Source organism: Camarhynchus parvulus, chromosome 3 (genome assembly GCF_901933205.1).
Source record: "Camarhynchus parvulus chromosome 3, STF_HiC, whole genome shotgun sequence".
Lineage (NCBI taxonomy): Eukaryota > Metazoa > Chordata > Aves > Passeriformes > Thraupidae > Camarhynchus > Camarhynchus parvulus.
The window spans coordinates 31,620,126-31,647,684 of NC_044573.1; the positions used below are offsets into that span (position 1 = coordinate 31,620,126).

Genomic DNA, 27,559 nt, shown 5'->3' on the forward strand with positions numbered 1-27,559 from the left:
TTTTTCCCCTTGGCCTCAAGTGTTATATTTACTCCAAAAATAATTATTGGAGGCTAAGGTTGTCTCAGAAGTTCCTCAAGTACATTATTCAGCCTGTGGTTTCTCCTAAGAGGCATGATCTTGCAAACAGGAAGTTCTGCTAAACTAAATTTTATTGAAGTGACAATTTATATCACGTTCAGTGACATAATTCTTTCTTCTTCCCTTTTAACTTCAAGGATGAATGTACATAGGACTTGCTGATTTCTGTCCAAAACTTTCCAACAATAGCTTTGTTGCACCATGAGTGTCTAAGGATATATGCAGAGCAAATTCTGTTCAGGTTATAGTGAGTTGTATGCAATAGACCAAGTACTAAAATTGGAAAAAGTGCACAGAAGATTTTCCAGATGGAAATAAGAATGCACGCAGTGTATATATCATACGCACAGTAAATCCAATGCAAGCAGAATGTGTCAGACTTCCTGAGTGTGTGCTGCCCAGATGGCCTGCATAACAAACCCAAAGCTTTGGATTCATTGCACAATTTGTCAAATTGATCTATATGTGCACAGTGTGCGTTTGTCTGGAACTTCCTGATGTTAACATTCCTATTGCTTGCGATCCCCCCAGCCTGACACATGCTTGGAAATTCTGGAAAAAATTCTTCAGAGCACCTGGTAAAAATTTTGGAGACAAGTAAAAAACTTAGCCTGTTTTTCTGCACATGTATTTGACCTCAGGTTGTGTATATTGCTGGGTCTGAGGGAATGTGCTGATTTCTTGTCTAGGGAGTAGAGAATAAATATGAAGTTAGCGGTATTATTAATAAAAGCAACAGAAAATTATTAGAGTATTGAAATATTTATACAGCTGATTTTTTTTTTCTAATAATGAATATTATATTCTGTTCAGACAAAGTGTAAGCCTACAGGTTTTTCATCTAATAAATTTCTGTTTAACTTCAGTATTTTCTGATAATATGGGGGAAGAAACAACACAGTATTATTTTGTCTATTAATAGTTTTGATTGGGCAGTTCAACTGTTATTTCTCTATTAAAGTCTTCCTCAGCCTCTTGAAAATGTGTAAAATAATGTTCATTACAGGGATTCTTACAGCTCTTTTTAGGTTGCATTTGTAGTTATATATTGTATATGAATATGACTTGTAGAAATATCTAATTTCACAAATTTCTTCTTTCTAGAAAAGACCTTTCAGAATCTCAGAAGACATGCAAAGATTTGGAAGGAAGGCTGAAACACCAGAAGTCACTGTTTGCAGCCAGAAATTCTCGCCAGGTTGGTGGTCTGTGCCTGAACTGTGCCCAGCACGAGGCCATTCTTGCACAGACTCACTGTAATGTCCACGTGCAGACCATCGAGAGGCTGACAAGGTAGGTACTGGGGGTATGGATTTGTGTTGGAAGGACAGCTGCTTGCCTTAAACCTTTTAAGTCTCAATGTGTTGGGTTACATTCATAGAGAGATGTGCATTTCTGGAACAATATACTCCCAAGCAGGAGTCCTAATGCTGAAATAAGTGAATGTAAGTCCTAACCACTTCAAAATCCACAATGGCTTTGCTACTTATTTCAAGTGGGAAAGAATTTTAGTTTTATAATGTAATTATGATACCTTGGGCTGGCCAGATAATGAGACAATTTACAGTCTGTTTCCTGCACTTTTTGTACAAAAAGTCCTTCACTCTGTCAGCACAAATATTGTGCAAATATTGTGGATTGTGATTGATTATTTCTTGCAACAGTTCATTATAATTATGTAGTTGGAATTTTTTCTGGCTCCACTTTATTCTTTTAACCTCTGAGGAGCTTTTTAGGTACATCAACAATAGGTCGTGTGCTTGGGGTAGGATGCATTTCCTTCACCAAACACCTGTAGTAGTTCCTCCCTGACTACAATAAGACAGAGAAAAGAAGTTCCATTGGACAAAAATAAATGAAATTATTTGTTGCACCCTTTTTTAAAAAAAGTATAGCTTTTATTTAATTTTTTTAATCACAGCTATATAGGCTGGATATATGTAATTCAGGGATCCCAACATTAAATTCTTTTCCTTAAGGAATTCTGACAGTCAATTTATCTTCCAAAAAACTCTCCCTCTCTACTTGCTAGTAATAATGATAGGATACTGCAACTTTCTCAAAGTTTGTTAAACAGCCATCTATTTATTGCCAGATATCTGAAGCTTCTTAGAATTTCTGAAATATTAGAATGAGCCTGAGATGGAATAGTGGGTCAGTTAGAAGCAGGGAGACTGAAGGGGCATAGAACATATATGTACTCGGTCAAGCGGGCACTGTCCCTCTGCACTAGATGGTTATTGACAGGATTTATGTATTTTTTTCTATTAGCAAGTCCAAAAATTTTCTGGCAAATCTCTATTGCTGAGAATTCATGTTTCAAAATCTACTTTTGTAACAAAAGTATTTGTCACAGATGTTGGAAAATATGAACAAACTGTAAATCAGTACATTCTTGTCCTCTTATGGTGAGCTTGAAATAAAAAATTTGAACTGACATCTTTATCTATCTTAAAACATTATTTCATTTGGAGGTTTAAAAAAAATCTAAAAGCTACCTCTACTTGTGGTGCAGTTTATTAAAAACAAGAGTATTTCAGCAGGAATTTTCAAAGGAACTTTGTCCAATTGAAAAATGAAATGAAACTTCAATGTATGACTGCTAGGTCCCTGGCAAATGCAAAGAAATGTGTTACCATTTTACACAACATTAAGAACAACACAACAGTTTTCAGTCAGAATCTTGAGCTGCACCTAAACCACAGACAACAGACAAAACTTAATTTAAAAACTTTTAACATATCAAAATAGTGAAAAGGCGAGGTTAAGTATTACAGTTTTACCAACTCTGCTTTACCCTTTAGTACCGATTTTAGTGTTTTAGTGAAGAGTTGTAGAATCCAGGTGTCCTACTGTTTAGCTTAGTTCCAGTTTGCAGCAAATGGATTTAGATTGTCATTTGATATACTTTGAGATTACTTGTTGAACCTAACCCTTCCTTTTTATTATTTTTTCCCTCTTTTACATGTAATGAAAGTGTAATTCCATATTGCCTTTTTTTAAATATTTGCATGGATCCCCATTTTTTTACATCAACAGAATGTTCTCAGGTTCCATACATTAATGATTGGAGATCTGCTGTCTACTGGCAGTTTCTCTAATGGTCCATCCTTTTAAAATGAAAGACTGGTTGTCAAGCAAATGATATTTTCAGTATCTGCCAAGGTTGCAATATGCTGTCTTTCACTCATGAGTTTTAGTCTCGCTTTGCTTACCACTTTCCTTAAGTCTTTTATCTGTATGTATTTTATATTTGGTATACCTGTTGTTTGGGGTTTTTTGTCTTACAAAAAGAAATAGAAGTATCTGAGTTGGTTGTTTGGTTTTTTTTAATATGCAGAGAAAGAGATGACTTGATGGATGCACTTGTTTCAGTGAGACAAAGCATAAAAGAGATGCAGCAAAGAGAATCTAATGCTTGTAAGCAAGTTGAACATGCTGTGCAAATGGCAGAAGAGGCCAATTTTGAAAAAACAAAGGTAAATCCATCACGAGATTAGAGCTTTTTAGTGTTCCAATCTAATGCAAATATTAATTAGTTTTCATGCTAATGAGAGAATACATGCATAAGACATTTGTCATATTTTAATATAATGCAGATTTAAAACAACTGTACCACGTGACAGTTTCTGAGCAGTAATATGAATTCTGTATTCAAGTGCCTAAATTCTCATCAATACTGTGAGGAGTGCTGCATTTTTTAATTGATGTACTTTCACAGCTAGGTGATATAAATTGAGTTGTAGAATTTTCAAAGATGTTCATGATATGTAAGAGGATAATTCTGACATCACACTTCTGGCCTACTCTGGAAAGAATAGTTAAAATGTTTACAAACAGTTCTTTTTTGCCTCAGAGAAGACCAGTGGAAGAACTGATTGACTGTCAGAGCTCTTTGAAGATGAGAATTCTTGTCTAATGCTAAGCTTGTCTAAGCTTCTGGTGTTAGGTAAATAATAGTGATAAAACCAGTTTTGATCTAATGCTTGTGTTATCCCTGTACACAATCAACCTATATTCACCTAAATTATTTCCTTGATAGTTAGTGACATCTACTGTACTATTAGTGAATTACTGTGGAATTGAGAGAAGGTTCTTTGGTTTGGTTTTCGTAATTGAATGCAAACAAGATTGATATAATTTTTCTATTGATAAAATGGTGTTATTTATCCAGTGTTGTAAGAGAAGAGTGGGTGCTTGTAGGGTTGTGTGAAGTCCTGCCAGTTTGTCTTCAAGGCTGAATAGTAGTCTGGGGTTTTTTCATGCCCCAAACTGTTTTAATATGAAAGAACAGGAACAAAAATTACTTATACTGCATTAATTTTGCCTTTTTACAAGTAGTGGTATACCTCTTGGTAAGTACAAATCATCCTTTTTTTCCTCTGTCCTATTCTACTCTTAAGTGCTGTTTTTCTTGATAACTAGCATGGAATCCCATAGAAAAGTCCACGTAATAAAAGTGAGAATTAACACATCAAACTTTTAAATACTATAATTGCAATTTCATCAGCCTGTTGTCCAAAGTTTAACCTCAGGTGCTTATCATTTAAAACCAGCATTTCTTCTTGTCTTTTGGTTGTCTCTGTAGTTTTTGGCCTCTTGCTTATTGCATAGAGCAGGAAGGAGATATGTTTTGTTTAAGTTCACATAGTTGAAGCAACATCAGGAATATATTTTTGACACAAATGTCATAAAAGAATAATTGTTTGAACTGCTCATTGTGTAGTCAGAACAGTGGAGCTAACAAAATACACATTTCTTCTTGAAAGGCAACTAATGCAACTGCTTTCTTCTAGAGTGCATTGGTTTAGATGTCTACCAAGCTGCAGCAGTTTTATGCAGGCAATTGTTTGCTGAAGTTGATGATTCTTTCCTACAGAAAAGGATTCAATGCCATAACAGAGGGATTCTCTCGCCTGAAGAGGATCCCACAGAATTGCCATAAAACTAATGGAAACTGTTAGAGCATTCTCTAAAACTCATGGTTTAACTTGCTCCACTCATGAACAGTCCAGAGCTAAAAAAAATGAACACAGGGGATTGGCTTTGAGTGAAAGAAAAATAAGCAGTTAAGAAAAATTAATTTGAAAATAAAGGGTAATAAGTTAGAATTCCTAAAGGGAGAATACTCTAGCTTCCTTGAATCAGAATATGCTAGAAATCAGTGGAATGTTGAAATTAAATCTAGTTTACTCATAGGCTAGCAAAGCTCCCTTCAGGGTACTTTGAATACTCGGATTTACTTGTAATGGAGTAGTGTATTTCTCATTTAAACTGACATAACGCACAAATTCTACACGTTGGCAGAGATACAGCAGCATAAATAGATAAATATCTTCTTTTTTCCCCCAGCATTTTTCGAAGATTGTGAAGACAGTGTTTTGAGAATGTTCTTGAACTTAGATTTCTTCTTTTTTGATAGAAAACCCATCTATAACCCTGTGTTTTAGCATCTGAAATTAAGCAGTACTTTATGAGGCATTTAGTAGAATTAATTTTTGACAAACCTGAAATTATTTGTCAAACTTCTTTTTGTATCTTTACTGACTGCTTTCAGGTTTCTTAGCACTCAGTAATTCAGTTCAGGAGAAGACTTAAGTGGAAGTGCATACATTCATATATTTTATTAATTTTTCCTTCAGTTCTTTAGTTAGACAGTAAGCACTGTATTTGTAAGGAGTCAAATACTGGAGGCTGATTTTAGTGATGTGCATTCTGGAATTTCAAATTTTAAATGTGAGGCGAGTAATCATAATTTTAGAAGAACAGCTCCTTATTTGGAAAATACACACAGAAAAATGCTTCCATCTTTGCCATTATTCCTAAAAGCAATTAAATTTCTCAGTTACAGTAAGGCATGTTAAACATACATACAAACCTAAAAACATATACATCTGTTTTCATTTGTTAGTCCTATTCTAGATGTTAACACAGTAGGATATGTATAAACATCATTAAAAATGCATTAAAAAAAGACATTTCTAATAGCAAACTAGTTTCGTTGAGGTTATTAAATTAATACCATGTTTGTTTAACAATTTTAGATTTCTTTCATTTAAGTAAATTTGGTTTTTTAGGCTCTAGTCCACTGTGAACAACTGAAAAGTGAGATGGAACGGCAGAAGAATTATCTTGAAAAGGAGTTGGCTGCCCAGCTAAATAAGAGGGCTGATGAAAAAGAAGCACTGCGGCGGGAAATGAAGAAGGAAAGGGAGGACTTGGCAACGATGGTATGGGTTGGTTCTTTCTCTGTTTGTGTATTACAATGAGTGTATTATCATCTTTAAACTTCATTTACTTGTTTTTTATTTTTAGTTTTGGGTGTGAGAGCTCAGTCACTTCTACCATTTCTTTAAAGCAGTGGTAGATAAGCGATGTTTTGAGTTTGAATAACTGGGTTTTGTGCTATGTCACTAGATACATACTAGGTTGTTGATGTTATGCACTTTATTTTAGTTTGCATAATATTTTTAATGCACTGTGTCAGAGTAAGAAAGGGTTAAGTAATATGTGATGCAAGGTTTGTACCTAGCTTTTTTATAAAAATTATTATTTAGTTTGCCATGGCAAGCATTCCGAAGTTAGCACATGTCAAATTTAGGATTCTCTGCTACTTTGATCTTATATATACATTAATGTTACAATATCATAATTTCAAAGTGATCTTATCATATGTTTAGTTTTCCCACCTGCAGAAATGTGTTGGAATCTCTTTTCTCACTCTTAGTAATGTTTATAAACTCCCTGAGACAGAATCTGTCTCATCGTTTATGCCACGACCATCGTGATAGTCTTGATAACCTTGTTTTAGGCTTCTAGATGCTGCTGTAATTTGAGTATAAAACATGAGGGTTTTCTGCCCAATGGAGTCTACAGAGGAAAGCTCAAGCTAACAACAGTAAGCCTGTGATAGAGGAGGCATTTCTAAGGGGATTAAAATGGGAAGAAATGTAGAGAGACAAATACTTCATGAATTAGCGGTTTTCACGCTTGTTTGATCTGCAACATCTTCAACTATTTATGGTGAAGGTTTGAAAACAACAAAGTCAATTTCTCTCCTGATTGAACACTTTTTCTTATTGTTTGGGACTCTTTTATAAGTTGTATATATTATTTCTAAAAATTTGGAGAGCACAAACTGAGCAAAAGAAACCATTTAACTGTGTATAAAAAACCTTCTGTGACTCCAATTCCAGATACCAAAACAGATATTAAGCACAGTGATAGGGACTAAGTGATCTTTAAGTACATGAACTGATCACCAGTGATCTGTTGCCAGGGAAACTGAAATTAAAAAAATAATCTTCCGCTGGAGACATTATTAAGCAATTCCTTGTTTGACTTCTTGCTATCTATTAGAAGTTATCCTTTTTATGAAGTTAGTTGTTTTGTTACAGAGTTGATTTAATGCTGTGTATTCACTCCAAAATACAGCCTATTAGACAAGCATTTAATACTTTTTTTGGTAGAATACTTCACTCCATGACATCACATTAGTTTGTATTTCATCACCCACTGAAATGTGTTTTACTGGAACCAATTCCCACTTTAAGTAGTTATGCACTTTTTTTTTAATAAATCCTGCACATACATTAAACAACCTGTCATGACACTATGGTGATGTCATACCTGGTAATTAAAGAGATGGGATGACTTTGCAGAAAATTATGATCTATGATTTACACCTACATATGATTACGTACTTTTATGTTTTAGGATTATGAGGTGGTAGAAGTGGTATACTGTGGATCAAGTCAAGTTTCATCTCAATATTTTATTGCTTACTTTATGAAGTGGTTTGTTTGAAGGGGAGAATTGGCATGATAGATAAATCAGGTGGATGTATAAGGAGTGAAAAATAGTTATGAATATATAATCCACTAGGTTTGGCTTTGAATTTCTGAAAGTTAACCTAGAACTGTCAGGCACCATTATTTCCACTTATATTAGTAGGCTTCAGGGCTAAACAGCTGAAGGTTCACTGTCTCTGTTTTATTGGTATATTTTTTAATCATCCAGCAAAATTTCATCTGAAATACATTAGAATTTTTAATATACTAATTCTATATGAGTTTTTCAGAACAGTATGCTTTGATCTATAGTGTTGAAATATTTTCTGAACTTGAAAATTAATTTAAGATCTGTGCTTGCAACAACAGTTTTCTTTAGCTAGGGGAACATGATTTGGTTTGAATCAATCTACATAAGGATGGATAAGAAGGTGTTAAGTAGTACTGTTACACTGCAAAACCAACGTAGCCAGCTGCTTCTTACACCTTGTCCATATTAACAAGTCCTGGAGACTGGTGCAGTTGATGAAAAGTTTCAAATAAACTACTGCATGTTAAATAAATTAAAAATAGTGAACCCATTGATAAAATAATGTAGACATATTCTGTTATATTATTAATAATATAGGATAAATTTTTATTGTACATGCTTGATTTTTTTATTACAGTTTTTTAATGTTATTGTTTTATGTATTTTGTCTACATACAGTTGCTTTTGAGGAGAAAGTTCCACAAGAGTTTGCTCTGTGGTTGGTCAAATTGCATCATTACAGTGTTCTTGGACTTTTTCAGGTGACAGCTTTGTCTAAGGATGTGGCTGTTTTGGAGGCTCAAATAGAGAGAATTACAAGGGAAAAGAATTGTCTAGCTAGCCAGTTAGAAGAATCACAGTGCCAGCTAGCATCTCATGAAATGGAGATGAATAAGGTAAGCACATTTATAAAGGAGCATTGAACTTGCTTTTCTTTATCATCAGTTAGAGCCTTAATGGGGGTCATAACATGAGAAACAAAAAAACCCCAACTTATTACAGCCTCTTGAAATGTCTGTATTCCTTACCAATCATCCTAGGGCTCGTCCTACCTCCCCAGTTGTTAACTGCGAGGATTTGAGGAGCAATTTCTTTTTTGTGCCTCTAGAGATTTCAGGAAAGGTTTTCAACAGTTCCTGTCTTCCCTGCTGCCCTGGCTGATAGAAAGAGGCAAAAGTATTGCAGAAAATTCACAGCAAAAAGTCACCCCAACTTACTAGAAACTTTATTTTTATTTTAACTGTAAGACAAATGAGTATATTAAAAATGTCAGAATGGTTTGATCTACCAATTCTGGAATACACTTTTGGTCTCTCAAGCTGGGTTCACAAATCACTTACACCACTTACAGGGATGAGGAGGTGGTGAAATAGGCAGTAGGTACAAATATTCATAGGTCTGAAAAGAACAATTTTGTACCCTATCAATTTGAAGTTACCTCTCTGGAGATGATACTGTGGTTCTAGTCCCTGCTTCAGTTCATGTTAATACAAAGTTGAACAGGTGGTCACCTTGCAATAGTCTATTAATTGCACCGTCCTGAGAGATTGGAAAACTTCATTTGTGTCCCTGTACTAAACTGAGAAGTCTTGAAAATCCTGGAGGAACCTCCCAACCACTGAGCTGACAGGACTGTGTGCATCACCCTGACATTTTCATTGGCCACGTGACATCTTTGCTTGTGAATCTGACTCCTTGTTTCCAGACTCAGTTTGCCATTATTAAAAACAGCAAATAAGAACACTTTAGTTTCGAGTTTTATCCAAAATATTGTTTTTCTTCATGCACCAGAAGTCAGGGAAAGAAAATATGGAGTGAGGATCTATTATTTCCTTCATTCTTGAGGAGACTGAAAAATCCATTATTAGGACAGCACCATCTGCCGATTCTTCTGTGTTATTCCCTTTGTACAGCATGTGGAGGAGCTGAAAGCGAGGCTTGCTGTATTTTTAAATTTCATTTGGAGGAAGTGACATATTGCATTTGTTACATCCTTCAGATAAAGGAAGGAGGAGGTAGAAATCCAGCAAGCTATGCAAGCTCTGCAGCTGCATCTCAAGATTTTTTTTACTTGCATATAATATTTTAGTGTTTAAAAAATGCTTTAGAACTTTGCTGTTCTTCAGAGCATTTGCTGCTTTGGTTTATTTGAAATGGCTAAATTCACAAGTTGTCCTTTGAATTTATAAGTGATGCTACTTGTTGAAAGTTATGACAGTTGGTTTAGTTTTTTCCTAGACTGATTTCATTGCGGTATCCATATTTACATTTTCCCTACTTTTTTTTAAGGAGAAAAAAAAAAGTGAAAATGAGAAGAGGTATAAGACTGAAAAACATAAATTAATTTGGATTATAGAATATGTGAGAATGTTTTTGAGAAGCACAGAGGATTGTACCAGCAAATTAAAAGGGTGTACATTTAAGGAGCAAGTGCTGAGAGAATATAAGCAAGGCAGGAAAGTAGAGTGAGTTGGAAAGAAAGTTGACTAAGAGGAGCTATGAGAAAACACATTTGCATTCTCACTAAGGAATGTGCATGTATTTGGTTGGTTAATTAAGGTGAAATGAACAGGCACAAATTGGAGGTGATGGCACAGGGTAAGAACAAAAAGGGGACAGCTTCAATTGAAAACTGGAAGAATAACAATCTTGCACAGCAGTAAAGTTATGTGAAAGGGATTAGTGATCTTCTGGTTTTGTTTTGGTTTTTTTTATTTCTTTCACTTTCTCTTGCCCCCTTCACATTTCCTCTGAAGTTGATCCCAGATGGAAAAGATTGAGGGGGTAATATAACAAACACTCCAACAGCAGAGAATAATTGTCCTGTGTAGAAGTGATTTCCTGAAATGTTGCTTTGATCCATTTCTTCTGGACCATGTATCCATTTAAATTAGACTTTTTTTAAAATAATTGATCTCCAGTTTGCAGTAAGTTTGTAATGCTCTGATCAAACTTTGAAAATTATTGTGTTAACATTTAAACAATTTCTTTCTCAACGGTGTAAAATTGGCAAGTTAAAATGCACCTTTAATTAGGAGTGTGATAGATGCTTTACTTCTAGGTTTTGAAAGTGTTGACATAGACTTTCTTGGGATTTTACAGAGAATGAGAGAACAGTATAAAACTAGCAACTGTCATTTAACTGTAGAGATAGATATTTATAACATAAGCATTTATACTTAGCAAAATCTTGATCCAAATATATTTGAATCTAGAAGGTAGTGCATATGTCAAAGTTAGTGCCTATATATAGAATTCAGATACCCCCTTTCTATGTAAAAACATTTACCATTTGTAGACCTAAAATATCTGTAAATTAAAAATATGTTGCATTTCAATGACCTGTAGAGGGCACCAAAAGATCTAATTGCAAACCCTGGGCTATGGATTCTTCAAGCTAACAGATCATGTTGTCTGTGTAATCTAACAGGTGTGTGGAGAAATGCGCTATCAGTTGAATCAAACCAAAATGAAGAAGGATGAGGCAGAAAAGGAGCTCAGAGAGTACAGAACAAAAACTATAAGGGAGCTTGAAATTAAGGACCAGGTAAGAGATAATACTGCTATAACTTTGCAGTTATTAGTTGCCTAAGTAGGGTTTTTTCAGAAGCTGGAATGATTCATTTTTCTAATAGTGGTCATTTATTACTGTTAAATGGTTTAAATTGATGGCAAAAAGCCAGCTTTTACTGCTAAATAAATACCTCTTGGTTATCTTAATCTTGTTTTCAGCCCTGGTATGTTCAGTTTTGCGCATCACTCATTCCATGATTTCATATAGAATTACTCTATCATATTATTCATACCAGCTACTTAAATTCTATGTAATGTATACATGTGTTTATACACTTTTTCTCACAAATAAATCCACACATAATTACCTATACATGCAGCCTAACAGAACATTAAAGGCTCTAAGCATAACCTAATTATGCTAAAAATGAAAATCATTTATCTTCCAATTTCTTTAAAGAGTCAATGTTACTGAATGCTGGGATTCATAGGAAAGTTTAAAAAGACAAATCCAAAACAAAAGTAGCCTTCTAGAAAAAAATAACAATAGAAAAAATCCACTTGGCATTAACTGTTGCTTATCTAAAACTGGGATTTATATTAATACAAAAACCAGTATATGCCTTACAGGTTGTCTGTAAGAAAACATCCCATGCAGTAGGAAAGATTATACTTGGCAAACAGCTTGAACAGGTGTAATCTGTCTTTTGAAGTGCCCTTTTTCTTGAGATTCTATCCATTTTTCTCTAGGACTTCAAACTTTGAGTATTCCTTCTTAAGTTTTGATTTGCACATAAGAGTCTCCTGAATACACAGATATATAAGATGCACATGAGGATGATTTTTTTAATATGCCTTTTTTTATTTGAGCAGCCTAGCCAACACATTTTGAACCATTCTTTTTCTTTTAAATAACTGAACAGATCATTCCCTGTATAAGAATATATGTAGGGGTAAAATGAAATATTTAAAAAATTAAATTTTTAATTACCAATTCCTCAAAAGCTGCATGTAGGACAGTAAGTTTATTAACTTAATAGTACAAGCTTAGTCTGGAAGCAATATTAATTCAAGTTATAATGAAAATATATGTAAAATCCAAAGGAGGAGCTTATTAGGTGAAATAACCCTTCAACCATGTATAGAAAATGATACAGCGCAGAAGAAGAGAGGTCTTAAAGTGTTGTGTTCTTTTTTTCAAGGTTTGCTTTTTTTTCACTCCTGCATCCTTTAGGCCTAGGGACCCTGAAAAACAAAAAACAGACTTGTCGTCTGTGTCTTGACAGATATCACAGATAAAAGAGTTGGCATAATCTTGGCATACAAATAAAACAGGATGTCTTTAATAAGATACTTGAAGAAGTATCTTGGATTTTAAATCCTGGTCTCCAACTTACTTGAGGATTGCCTTTTGAACAAATTACAAAATTTAACAAAATATTTTAACCTCATGTGATGACATACTGGTATTTTAATCAGTGTGGAGCTGAATACACTGAAATGTAGTGATTTATAATTTGATATAAAGTGAAATTATGTGAGGGAGAGTTCCTATCAGCAAGAATTATTAGACAATTAGATCAAGATTAGATACTCAGTAATTATGCTATTGTGTTGTTCAAATATGATTGTTGGTTCCTCAAAAAAAGGAAAACAAACAATTTTGTAATTCTCAGACTCAGTATTTAGCAGCTATTTTATAGCTGTGGCTCCAGTAACCCAAAAAGTTCTGTATAGGTCCTAGGATTATTTAACGTGTTAAAGGCAGCCCAAGAAGAGTGTTAGAGTGCCTTGTTCTGTTGTTGCCTGTTGGCTGGGGATTTTTAAATCAAATTTTAACAAATGTTAATAAGTTATTGCAAATTATTTTGTTAAAAAAAATAAAAACAGTTCAATCGCATCTGTCTTTGTATTTAAAGAAAACCTGAAATGTTTTATCTTATGTGGCACTGAATAGCAAATATTAATTGTTCTTTGGTCTCTCAGCCATGACCTGACCTTCTGGCTAAGAGACAGAGCTGATACCTTCCTTGGCCACCATCTGTTCATAATAAATACATATTTTTTTTTTAAGTAGAGAGACAATAATGTAGGGGTATTTTCATACTATTCTGTATTAAATGATGGATTTTTTTCTCTTTTAAAAACAAGGCATCTTGTTTTGGATTGCCTTTTAATATATTCAGAGCAAGTTTACTGTTTCTTGAGATATAATTGTATTATTAATTGTGCTGTGGATAAATTTCAGTTTTGAAGATATTTTTTAGTTTATGTGGAGTGACTTTTAAAAACTGATTAAAATTATTCAGGTGTGTCAGAATAGGCAGAAAGCTCCACATGTACAATTTAGGATCACCAGATGCATATATCTGTATGTCAAGCAAATATAGATTGGTATTTATCGTATGCTGGTATTTATAAATCTTATTCAAAATTGAACTTATCATTTAGGAAATCTAAAGAGAGTATATATCTTTGGTCTTCCTCCCTTTTACCCTAATATATTTTCCCCTGCATTTATTGTTTGGTTAGGACTAATGGCTACATGTCAGTTTCTGTAATAACTCTCTTATTAGCATTTTACATGAATATTTCTTAATTATTAAGAAGCAACAAGCAATGTTACTATTTAAATTGAATAACTGTTTTGTAATATCATCCATCATAATCCTGATTAACATCAGGATTATGGAGGGAGGTGGGGGGAAAGACTTGTACCACACAGTTTCTCTACACAAAACCCACATCTGTTCATCTGGCCCGATATGTTGTAAAGCAGCATAACCTACTGCCCTCTCTTTTTCTCTCTCAGCCAGCCCTCTCATTGTGGATGTAGCTGTGCTGAAATAACAGCGCATTACTTAATACTTTTACTGCTTAGGAACAAGCTTTATAGATTATATGAATATAATGCCTTCATGGCAGTAAACTGTGTCCACACTAGGGGTTGTACTAGCACAGCTATATCAGAGAAGAGTCACGCCCTAACCTAAATTGCTGTTATTAGAACAAAAATTGTGTGGCATATTTGACACAGCAGGGTTTCACTTTTATAATACTTTTTTTGTTAATTTGTAAGCACTGCATGGCATAATTTATGCATTTCTAATAGAAATCATACTTCTGACACGCTATGAAATTGTTCCTCAGATTAACATCACTTGCTCTTTTCTGCTCTGCCTTATAAAAATGAAGTTCATTTTTAATAATTTGCTTTCTGTTTGTCTGAAACAATTTATATTTGGCTTAAAATCTTGCAAGCTTCAGCATGTAGAAGTGAAAACAGTTTTTAATATTGAATTTTGCAGTCCAAGCCAATTTGAGCATCCTCCTTATTAGATAGTTCTTACCAGTAGCATGGCACCACTGGGAGTTGTGGTGTCCTCGCAGTAAAGTAATAGGACATGTTAAATTCAACTCCAGAAAATAACTGCAGCTCTTCAATTTTGTTTTATCATGTTTTGTGGAATCAGATAAATACTTTGTGTAGAAATAAATCCAAGCTAGTAATCTTAACCTGTAAAATAGTCTTTAAATTTGGGCAGATATAGTTTGAAGGGGGATTACAGAATTCTGTTGCCTATCTTGTAGGTGACAAAATTAAAAGCTCCAGAAACACTGTACTAAAACCCACAGATTTTTAAGAGTTGCCTGCATTGCAGTTTATAAATCCAAATTAAAAAAAGTCAAGATTCACTGACATGCATAACCTATACAAATAGGAAGAGCTACACACCAAAGTATTTTTGTGCAGTATGACAGAACCTAAATGATGTCTCTGTACATTATAGACTGACAATTTTGCAGACAAATAAAAATCTGGCAAAATTGCAGTCCAAAAGCACTTTGCCAAAGGGTATTTTGGGAATGTTTATCTCATTTGTCATAAATCCATGATTTATAGTAACCTAATTTAGATGCTATAAGAGGAGAGATTACTGACTCTGTCTTCATCAAAAATAGTTCAGGCCAAGAATTTAGGTATATATCCTGGAAATGCGTCAGAGTATCCAAAGCAAGACCAGTAACACCTTCTAAAGACCCTGGTTCACTGAAATGTCTTTTTACAAACAGATATCAAGCTTTCATGGCTCAGGCTTTAAAATACTAGAGTTTTCAACAGCTGTGACATTCAGCATATCACCAGATGTTTGAAACTTGCAAGTTTTAATAACTGATGAAGATGGGTTAGGATTGTGTGTTATGTGTATTCTTGTAACAGTCTATATCTGATATTCTGTTTTCTCATTAGTTATAAAGATGCTCTGGAAATTCTGTTTTGAAAAGAAATTCTATTAAATCAGTAAATGTATACTTGAGTAATATTTGGCAGGGGAGAAAACCCTCAAAATTCAGAAGATGGCTTGAAACTCTTAGCATGAAATTTTCTCACCTGGTCTGACCTTGAGTATAATGGTCTTAAAAGTAGCTTTCCAAATTGCTTTTGGAAAAGAAAGCATGAAGGAAATGTGATAACCTTTACTGTGACTGAGCTCTTCCTAATTAATCATTTTGTGTTTTGGGCATTGAATGCATTAATTTGAAAATTAGTAAATAAGGAGCAAAATGGCAGTACTTTAAGCCTTGCAAATTTTCTGGCCTGCTCAGGAGGAACTTAGTTCTTTTCTTTATAGCTGAATTTACTAGCTCATTTCAAGATTTTTGAGGAAGACATTGACCTACAATCTTGCAATATATATATAAAGTTATTATATGGCTGCTGCTGCTCTGCTATGGCATAGCTTTTCTCTGTCAGCCATCCATTCCTCAAGAATCAGTGGTATGAGCAGCCTTCATTAAATCCTACCTATTTCCTTAAGAAAAATCCTTGGGACTAGGATTCCCAGTGGTAGACTTTTCTTTACTCACTTGTCTTAATTTTCTGTACAGGTCTGCTTCCCCTAAGCATCTAGCCTGCTAAGAGGAATAACACAGGATCAGGATTTTATTGTTCATAGGTGTAGTTTGGACCATGTAACCTCGATCTCTGTTCTGTCATCTATGGTGATGTCACTCCACAGTATATGGAAAGAGAAAATTGTTTATGCACATTAAAAATTATTCAAAGTAAGAAAATAATTGCACATCTCTTGATATATTGGGTTTATATACTTAAATAAATACTTGGTTTCTCTTGGGTTTTTTTTCTTCTTCTCTGACTAGAAAATATGGTTGCTTTATCAATAGTCATTGTGTCAACAATCAGAAGAGTAAAAGTCCCTATTACTTGTCAGTTGTTATTGCATAGGTTTTCTTTTCAGCTATACCTTTAATGCTGTCCAGGAAATAAGAACCAATCTCACATCAGTAGTCTTAAATAGTGTCTGAAAGGATAAAAGGAACAGGTTTTGTTCTTTCCTGTTTTTCAATAATGAAGTAGGTGTAATCTTCCCCTTCCTTCTTTCTACATGCATCCTTCCTTTTCTGAATTTTTTATCAGCAAGTGAACCATATCTTTTGCACTACCTCATTGTCCCCCATCTCCCACCTGTGCAATCCATTAACAAAAAAATCATCTCGTTCCACTGCGAATAAAATCACTTTCTTATCTCTGCTGGTGGCTGCTGAGCTAATCTGTAGTACAGCAATGTTCTCTGTTAAAATGTGACTGTAGTAATCTCTATGGGATTGGAAGTTTTGTTCCTGAAATAGTATTGCAGGTCAGATATTTTGGCAAATTAAAAGCAAATATTTTCATGGAAATGATGCAGTAAAATCCTTGTATAATATGTTTCAGCCATTCACTCTTGTCATTTCCCAGGGTATTTATCCACAGGAACCATGTTGCTCTTCAAGAGCTTGCACAAGAACAAACCTTAAAGATTATTTCTTAATTTAAAAACTCTGTGTGTGTACTTATAAATCTATACTTTGCAACACATTTTTTTTTCTTTCCCCAGCTAGGAACCACAGGTAACAAGTTCGCTTCAGTGGGATTTAAAGTGTGTTCCCCTAAACTCATCCACTCTCCATGCTATTCCCGTAAAGTTCCTCCAGCACCCCTGCTCTTCCTAGGAAACTGCAGGCTCCTGTCTCTGTTAATTCTCCATCCGTTTGGAAGCAGAGAGTTTGTGGCTGATGGCCTTTACTAAGGTGATGGCTCTTGTCTTGAGGCTGTGCCTTTTCGTGGAGCACACAAGGTGTGTGGTACTGCCAGGTGCCATCACACTTTGCAGTACAAGGGGCAAAGGGGTCACAAAACTACTTGTCTTTGAGGAATTCAACAATCCCACCAGATCAGGTTAGGATAATAGCCATCTAAGAAATCACAGCCTGCTTTGCTTATCTTTCTTATGCCTCTGGTCTTTACAGATCTATTGATTTCAGCCAGCCATACAGAAAAAAAACTTGCCATGTGTGTTTCTTGAGGCTACTTCTCATGTTTCTGCTCAGGTTACTTGCCCTTCCTGTCAGGAAAGGTTTTCAGATTCCTGTTTTAGGCTAAATGATTTGTAGAATTTGCAGTAGTCCTGTGTGGTTTTGTGAATTAGCCTCTTAGAAAGAGGTCTCTGTGAACTCCTTTAATCCCTGCATACATATTTGTATATTCTCACAGTTTATAATAAATCTATTTCCAGAATGGAGGCTTCCCCTTTGAAACCACATGTAGCTTTCATGAGTGCTTTGTATCCTCATTCAGATTTGAATGGGAAGCAGCAGTACTTCAAATAGAGTGCAAAAGGCAGAAAGCCATTGCTGGGATGTGATGGGGGTTAACCTTGTGATGGCCCTAACTCTCTTTCCAAAGTTGGATAGTTCTTCAGGTGCAATATGCTATGTCAGATGGCCATGCCTGGGAGGTCTGAGGTTTAGAGACCACTCTGAACCTAGAGTTGCTTGATTGATATAAGGATTAGGATAGAAATGACTGCAAATGACCCCTGCTGCATATGGCCTGATAGTAATCCAAGTAAAACACTTGAAATCTTTCTACAAAACCAGACTTGTTTTGTTGAGCTTTTTTAAATTAAAAAAAAAATCCAGTTAGTTCTGTCCCTGATTAATTAGTATGTTATTAGGTATGGAAGGCAACATGGGTGGAGATCAGTGTGAAAATGTGCAAAAATTTCCTGTCAATGGTGCAGATAGTACTTAAATGTACATGCAAGGCCATACTGGGGACACCTCTTTGAAAGACTTGGTCCTGAGTATTATCACTGGTCTCTCTGCTTTTGAAGGCCACTTTAGTAAATGAGGCTAAGCTTATGAGCATCATGGCCTGTTAAAGTGTATTAATTTGAAGTGTGTATATTTTTACAGATTGCCTTTTTATCTTATATTTTTATTGATTGCCTTTTGGGGATGTACATTCAAATACCAAACAACACTGTGATTATATTTTTATTATTCTATATTTTTTCTTCTGTTTTTTGTTCTATTTTATGCCCCTTCAATATTTTAGTAATGGTGGCAAATGAAGTATGAAACAAAAAAATTGTAGCATAAATTCACATTAATATTTTACTCTCCAGAATTATTTTACTGCAGAATTTGGGCAATGATATAGTCAGTGCAAAATTTCCTTTTCAGGTTATACTATGTATTTTTTCACCTGATGAATGAACATACTGGGACAACAGTGAATGTCATAAACCCCTTAAGAATTAATTTGGTTTTTCATTTTGTTAAAATGAATGTTTGTTTGTTTTTTGTTTGTTTTTTGAATTTTCTTTAGAGCACAAGTTTTTTTATCACCACTTAATCATTCTCATTTGTTAAAAAAAAAAGTATTTGTCTTCTCTGTCAGTTTGCTGTTATATAAAATTCTGTGAAAAACATCTGCTAGTTTGAAATTTAAAGTTGCATTTTTGCATACAATGGAATCAGTATTTATATGAAAAGAAATAATTATTTTAATCTTTAATTTTACTTGTTTTAAATGAAATTATTTCATTTAATCAGATTTTACGGAGATAGAGATGTCTAGTTTACTAAAAAGTGCATTTTTGCAACATGACTAAGTATTGTTAGTTGAAGATAATGTCAGATAGGTTATGAAAAGGATATTTGAGGGTTAATTAAGTGTTTGAGAAATCATCTTTATGTTTTCCAGAAAGTTGCACTTATGTCACTGAATGAGCATCTCTAGTGTGGTCTCCTAAAAATGCATTGTAAAAATCTGAAGATAATTTTTAAATGCATCACGAACTAATGAATGAAATGAAAACTGGAACACTTAAGTGCTTCAAGAAAAGATACAAAAGGTCCTATGTGATCCAAAGTAGAAAACTTAAAATATAGAAGGTGATTGGTGGTAATACTGAAAAAAGAATAATTGATTTAGAATAAAATTTTACTGCAGTAATACTTCACTAATGCTTCATTTTTGTTTAAGTAAAACTTCTTTTGTGTAACTGAGCTGAATATGGATGCAAGATGATGTTAGTGTGTTTCAGCTTATGGTGAGTAATGGTGTTTCTCTTACTGAGGTTTAGACTGCCATCTTTCCATGGCAAAGTGCCTGTTGATATTCCTGGGAGTTTGGGCAACTGCAGAACAAGACATTAAATAGTACTTTTGAAATTATGTGCAGAAGTAATAAGAACATTAAAGTTGCAGAGTTAAGCACCAGAAGTTGCCTGTTCTAACCTTAATGTAGTCTTGTTGTACATATACATTATGATAATTCTGTTCCTTGTTATACTGAAAATCTGTTTCAGATTTTCTTAAATGCAAGATTGTCATCTGTCTTTTTGCAGTTCTGTGCTCCATCTCTTGTCTCTCACATACATTGAAAAGTTAAGTACCTTGAAGAAATAACTTTCTGATCATGTGGTAAAAAGCTGTATCACAGGTGATAGGCACTGAGGGATAAAATTAACGCTGCATGAGAAACAGAGCTGTCAGCAAAATACTTTAGTTGGTGGCTTGTTTCTGTTTCTGTCCCTACAATTACTATGTGGCCTGGATAGCAGCTACAGAACTGCTTACAGCTTCCTGATAGAAGAAATGGTAGCTGAAGTAACACAAAAATTACTCTGAGCAAAAGTTGGGAAAAAAAGCTGCTGATAAGGTTCCCAGCAAAAACAGTGAAGAAGATTCATTGATGCTTTAATTTCTCTGTAGATTAAATCCCAATTACATTGTGATGACCTAATGATGGACTAGACCTGACATGTCTCAGAATTCAGGACAGAGTGTATTTGTGAGACTATTATTGTTACCAGGAGAGAGAAGACGGTTGTTTTTTGTTATATTAACATGTCTCAGATTCTGAGGGTTCATGTTTCAAACAATTACCTGAGTTTTAAACAGAATTATCCCATAGTGTTGAGAGTATGATCTGCTTTCAGCCTTATGTGTTTTCACCACATAAGTGTGGTGTGGTGGTGTGTAGCTCCTACCAAATGATTTTGAATTAACATTTTTTGGTGTTTCAAAAAGAATAATTTAGTTGATAAGCCTAAATATACCTGGATTGGCTGTTTCTGAGTTGCTGTTAACAAGCTTTATTGGGTAGCATTCTTCTGCCATCCCTTTCTGTTTCTGCCGTGGTCATTACCAGAATTCTAGAATATAGGTCATGCTGCAAGCACCTCCAAACATTGGTATTTTAAGGCGTTTATGTATGTCTGCGTATACCTAAACACATGCACAAACATGTATGTGCATGAGTGTAAAGGAGCTGGTACTGGATTTTGGAATTACTGATGAAAGTAGCACAAGTAGAATTATTCTTCAAACCACATTTTTATTTTCTTGATACTTCTAATAGAAATTATAAGACACCTATGAACATTTAAAGATCCTGTCATGAAATGACACTTCCCTATCTGAGAATTTCCCCCTGCACTTTCATGACAACTAAAATCTATGGATGTGTTCTTGAGTTCAGCCCTGAAGGTTCAACATCTGGCTGATGGAAACGAAACATTTTCACCAGAGGTTCTTGCACTTGGAATTTCCTTCCTTCTGTGGGTCTGTGTCAAAACCTGACTGAGCCTGTTTAACTCGAGGCAATGGTGTAAAGCCCATCTGTTCCTTGAAACTTTTCCCTGAAGGAGTGATCTAGAGTGTATTTATATTCCCAGCTGTGGTTGTGCTTTTTTTAAGTACTTAGCTGATGCTTTTGGACTAATTTGTGGTTTGGGTTTGTTTAAAGGTGTGCTGAATGGATGCACTTTTAAAGCAGATTTTAGGAATGTTGCAGAACTTCCCTATCTTTAACTTGTGAAGACAGTGAAGAGTTCGTCCCTGATTACTATGAATGGAGAAATAATACCTATGAATTGCTACTGTTAAGAAGAATAGAGAATCCACTGAGACTTCTATTTAAAATACACAAAAGTCTGAAAAGTGGAAATGCAAAGCATTTGTAACTGAATATCTTAGAGTACCTGATTTTAAAATATTCTGTCAGTGTAACAGGTTGTTATATTTTTTAGAAGGGAAGAGTATTAACAATTTTGTAGATAGTTTTACTGTCTTTACATTTGGACTTGGAATTGCCAATATAATTTGGTAGGAGGTGCATGTGATACAGTAAGGTGACATTTAAATTCTAATCAAAATTTCCTTCATGAACCTTTGTTGAGTCTTCTTTGGGGGGAAAAAAGTGTACAGTTAAGTAAATGGCAAAATTTAAAAAACCCCAACACTATTGAAATGGTGTTGTTTTTCTGGATGAAGAGATTGATTGTATTTGTTTGATATCACAACTGTAAGTAGTTTAGATTAACACTTTTATGGGAGGAAAAGAGACAATGTTCTTATGAAGATGATTCAAAAGTTTGTATTGGAGTGCCGTTATATCCATTTGTTCTTGTAGGATGTTTGAATGAATAATTTCAATAATTAAAGAAGATATTGCATCTTTTCCACATGAGGAAGCTATCACAAATAAGCTATGGTATGAGTTTAAAGTATAATAACTATTCAGCATGAACTCCTTATGTGAGCAATTTTATTCTGTACTACAAATGACCTTTCACAGTTTAGTTGACTGAAAAACATGCAAGTTCCCTCCAGCCCCAATAACAAATAAATATTTATGTAGGAAGTTAGTGCAGAACAGTTACTACATGATAAAGCTACACTGTCAGCTTATTCTGTACTCTACTGGCCTTCCTAAAAGCAGCCTTAGAACAAAGTATAGTATTGTGTTACAGATATATTCCTACAGGTACTTGTATGTTGTATATAGACTTGAAGAAAAACATATTGTTTCTCAGAATTTCTATGAAAAATGTTTAAATTGCTGACAATATGACTGGGATAACACAAATCTAGTACGTATCACTGGACTTGAAGATGCTGGTCATGCAAACTCAACAATGGTTATTTGTAAATAAGTTAATAGACTCATCAGCTTTAGTTACTATGTTGATTTATAAGGACTAATGATATTAATAAAATAATAGGATTAACAGCAGCTGGTATGTTTAGGATTCAGATAGAAGTCATAAATACTTCTTTTCAATAATGGTAAAATCACAAAATTGCCTTTATTCTCTTGTGTAATATTAGGTGACAAAGCTAAATGCCCCCTTTTCACGGGTTATGTAATAGGCATTAAAAAAATAAAAATAAATTATTTATCATGAGAGCTATCCTATGTCAAGCAGCTTCTGAAGATGGCCACTGTTCTACTGCCTTTCTGGCTCTCTAGCACTGGGAATTCAAGCCACAAATATGGAGCCTTCACATGAGAAAAATGGAAAATATTTGAATGCCTGTAACTCTTAAGCTGCATGAACACAATAACATTGATTGTATATTAGAGGATTTAAATATGAAACACATTTTGGCTTTTCATGAGAATGTAATTTCAAATACCTTAATTTGCTTGTTTTGCAGTTTTTATCAAGTAACTACTTTTGTTCAAAAACAGAAGTGTGCATTATTTTCAAGTGCTTTGATCACTTTTTTTTTTCTTAAAATGTATCTCTATGCATTTCTTAAATACACCTTTCTTTGGTTCTATAATTTTCTAAGAAAATAGAAAAACTGGGATTAGAGCTCAATGGGAACAAACAGCGTTTGGAACAAGCCCAGCAGGATGTGACAGAAGCCAGAGAGGAGTGCCTAAAACTGACAGAACTGCTGAGTAAATCTGAGCACCAACTGCACCTCACCAGGTACCCCTTATCCTATTACATGCTGTAGTACCAATTTCATTCTGCTAATTTTTTGCCACAGGCTTCCCCACAGTTGTTGTAGATACTTGGGAGTCATTGCCTACATGGGCAGCTCTCAGTTGTGCTAGAAGTGGAGACTTGAATTAGTGAGTTATGAACTACAATTTATAAAAGTGAATTAGTAGTGTGTAGGAGAGGCAATGTTCAGCTCTGGTGGTGAGGTGGCATGGCAGGAAGAAGAGCAAGGGAGGCTGCAGCTACTGTTGTTGTGCTTAGTAGGACAAGTATATTTGAAATATTGTTTAAGACTGTAGTGTAGAGCAGCACCTTTAAGCATAGGAGTTCTCAGATTAATAACCTGAAATTTCTTCAGCAGAATGACCAGGAATATGTATATAGATATATAAATGAACATAATTTTTCTGTATGAGGTAAGCTCAAGTATGTGAGGAGAGTGTTTCAGTCTCTTGCTTGGTGAAGATACAGTACAATGCATTGTGTAATGAAAGACTTCCCGAGCCTATTCTATCCTTGTGTATAGTTCCCAATGTCTTTTGCTGCACTATTCATTACACGTTTCTAGAAAACTCCAGAAGGCTGACATGCCAATTATTCATTGCAACTTGAGTTTGGGTAACTGCCGAACTTTTCCTTTTGCCTTGGAAAATGCTATTGTCCAACTGTTTGCAGGCTTTTGGTTGTGTGTGTGGGTTTTTTGTTCCATTGCCCTGCTCCCCCCAAGAATGAACATCCATAAACAAATCTGGCAGCTTTCACTCAGTACTTAAGGGAAAAAGTTAAGTTAGTTTAAATTTTTCATAGGGGGAAAAAAAAAGCTTAGATTTTTATCACTTAACAGAAGTTTGTGTGTTTATCCAAGTCTTGTACTTTTTGGGCTTTGTGAGAATTCTGCCATTGAGTAAATGGAAATAAAATAGAGCCTTGTCTAAACTATTAAATTCAATGAATCATTTTTTTATTCAGCTAAATTTCTGTGTAATTCAGAGCACGGTTGTTTAACAGATGGAAGAAAGTACCACTCTAACAGCCTGTATTTAGAGAAAAAAATATGCTAGAGGTTAATGAACTTGAAAAAAGTTTTGGGTGAGTTGTTAAGATATCTAAAGTTTGGATTTAGCAGAACTTTATTAATAATGATTTGTTGTGATAGCTAACCAAATGGCTTTACCACGCTCCTTTTAGCAAAGGCTGATTATATGCAATAAAGCTCTGGATATCTTGGAGGAAATCTGACTAGCGAATCTATAATTTTTAATTTTTTTTTGGTGAAAATACTCAAAATGTAAAAATGAGAACTATTGTCTGCTTTTGCATAGCAAAGTAATTAAAGCTGGATACCTAACATAGAGATGATTTAGGTAGCTTTTTGATGTACAGTCTCTGACTCAGAAAGTTTCTGGAATGCAAATCATTAGAGGCTGGGAACAGTGTTTTGGGCAAGTAATGCTCTGTGCTGGGCCTGTTCTCATACAATTTCACAGAGACCTGCTTTTTGAGACAGATGCTGAACTGCCATGGCTCCTTTGACCTAGCACAGATACTCTTCTGCAAAGTCCTGATCTCCTTGAGGTTTTATTGGTTGTTTGGGGGGGTTTTTTGTGGGTTTGGGGGATTTGGTTGGTTGGTTGGGTTTTTTTTTTCCGGGTTGGGTTGGGGTTTTTTTTTGTATTACCGTGTGTTCATGTTTGGCATCTCCTTACAAGAATTGAAATGTTTTCTATGCTGATGTGTATTTATTGGAAAAATTAATATGATGAGGCATGGGAAATAGGTTCAATTTTTTTTTCTTGACATTCCCCAAATTCTACAACACTATGTACATGTTTGTGTTCTCTGTACACTTGGAGCGTCTGTCTGCTTTCGAAGAATACCTTAGGTGATGTTGCTTGAAGAAGAAGGGGGAACAAGAGATGAGCAATTCATCGCTCCTGATCTGTTACCTGTCTACTCCTTGAACTTAAATCCATAGGGCAGGGCTTGAAAAGTTCTCGTAGTGTCACCTGTTTTCCCTGCCTTGCAGAGGGAAGCATCCCTTACTGAAATGACACTTGTCCTTAGCCTGTACTCCTTCTTCCTCTCAGCTCACCTCCTGGCAGAACAGGTTTTCTGTGCTAATGAAGGTATAAAAGTTACATGTCTCTAGGGGCATTAGTTTTGCATTTTGAACTCGGAATGTTTTTCGTGGATTGGTACATCCATAGTTGCATGTAAATTATATTCACTTACTGTTTGCCTTCTTTCATTTATTCCCTTCACCTCAAATGGCAACTGTGTCAGTGAAAATACTTGAAGGGTAGGGGTAATAGCAATCCTATGGGGGTTGTAGACTCATTCACTGTGGCGCTTGCCAAGGAAAACAGATTTTAAGCTCTAGAGTCCTGCCTGTGGGAGGTTGCTGCAGAAATTGCACTGATTTAGTGCATCTCTAGGGTATTCTGGCCTTGGCCTCATCTTGCTGATTCTCTTCTTTTCAGGAGAGGACCAGCTGGTTCACTCCAAGTCTTCTCACAGCGCTGGAGTTGAGGGAGGCCTGTACTGCTGTTACACCATTGTGGATAGTCTTTCTGTTGCCTTGCATGACCTGTCTGTGCTGTTCTGGCAGAAATAAGAGGTAGCTGAGAAGATACAGAAAGAATTCTTTGTTTTGTATGAATTATTGCATTACTAAGGAGAAAAGTGGATCACTAATCCACTGATTCTAAGTTTCGATATTGTAAATAAATACAATTATAAATGAATACAAAAACTTTGGATTTTAATGTATAAAAATGAGATAAATGTATATGAAAGGAATTAATGAGAAAAAACATGCAGTCTATGTCATAATGAGAAAAGAAAGTACTCTGCAGAACAGCACTCTTCTCCAGGAGCCCCACTTCTTTGCTGTATCCTAGTTTTCAGACACTGTTGATTGATTACCAACTAAACAGCTTCTAAGTTAACAAAATGTACTTGTTAAAAAGGAAGAAAAAAAGGTTACAATTAGCTATTCTAAACCATTGCCACGGAGTTTAAAATTGCCTTTTCCTGTCACCTTTCTTCCTGGAGCAATATGTTGCTTAGAAATACTTGCTATTAACATGCACTTTCTGCTATTGAATCTAGTTAGTAATTCTAATTTGTATGTCTTCAAAAGACAGGGGAAATGCAGAACTTCTACTGTGTAGTTTTGCTTGTCAGTCATGTAACTTTGCAGATGTCACCATGCTATGAGACTGACCATGATTGTTTAAAGTTTTCTTGGGGGTTTCTTTTGCCCTAGTTTCAGCTTTGAGGTTACTGTAGTAGGAGAATCTTACGAAATTAGTTCTTAAGTCAAAGTGCTCTTACTTTGGCAAGGTTGGGTCTTGCTAATTAAGCTTACCTGAAGCCCTTCTTCAAAGGGCAGAAAACATACAGGCCTATTGTTCTTAGTTAATGAGAAAATAGTTATTAAAAATCATGTCAATATGCTCATTGAAAAGATCATATAAAAGATGCAAGATGTTAACAACTTGTCCAGATCTTAGTGTGCCATCTAATGTAAAAAAAAAAAATAAATTTCACTATTCTTGTGTAACAGAATGATCATTAAAAAACATTCCTTTTTCTTTCAGACCAGATCTGGAGGTATTATTTGTTTCAGTTGCAGTCAGAAGCAGTTCATATTCACATATGCCAAACAAGTTAAATAAATCCTAAGAAGTGAGGGAATCATCAAATTTCAAAATTGAAATCATCAAATTTTATTATGTCATCATGCATTTTCTCAGGGATGAAGAGATAGATAGATAGATAGATAGATAGATAGATAGATAGATAGATAGATAGATAGATAGATAGATAGACAGATAGATAGATGGATAGATGGATAGATAGATGGCTCAAGATATTTTTGACTGAAATGTCATCTGAAACTTGACAGGAAATATAATTGAATAGAAGCAGATTTAGTTTAGTTTAAAATTTATTATTCTTGTTTGCTTATATGAAACACTAAGAATGTCTCAAGATCAGCTTGTAGGTAGGGCAAAATTACTAAATGAACGTGTGCTTTCATGTTCAGG

At 34.8% G+C, this 27,559-nt stretch overlaps 1 protein-coding gene across 3 annotated transcripts in view; it reads left to right on the forward strand.

The window, feature by feature from the left end:
* SDCCAG8 (serologically defined colon cancer antigen 8) overlaps positions 1-27,559 on the forward strand; it is a 104,875-nt gene that overhangs the window by 13,770 nt on the left and 63,546 nt on the right. For all 3 annotated transcript variants that reach the window (XM_030946129.1, XM_030946127.1, XM_030946128.1), the window contains exons 8-13: positions 1,186-1,374; positions 3,422-3,560; positions 6,159-6,311; positions 8,664-8,798; positions 11,333-11,449; positions 23,350-23,492. In XM_030946129.1, the coding sequence (XP_030801989.1) occupies positions 1,186-1,374; positions 3,422-3,560; positions 6,159-6,311; positions 8,664-8,798; positions 11,333-11,449; positions 23,350-23,492 (876 nt within the window). The remainder of the gene's footprint in view (positions 1-1,185; positions 1,375-3,421; positions 3,561-6,158; positions 6,312-8,663; positions 8,799-11,332; positions 11,450-23,349; positions 23,493-27,559) is intronic.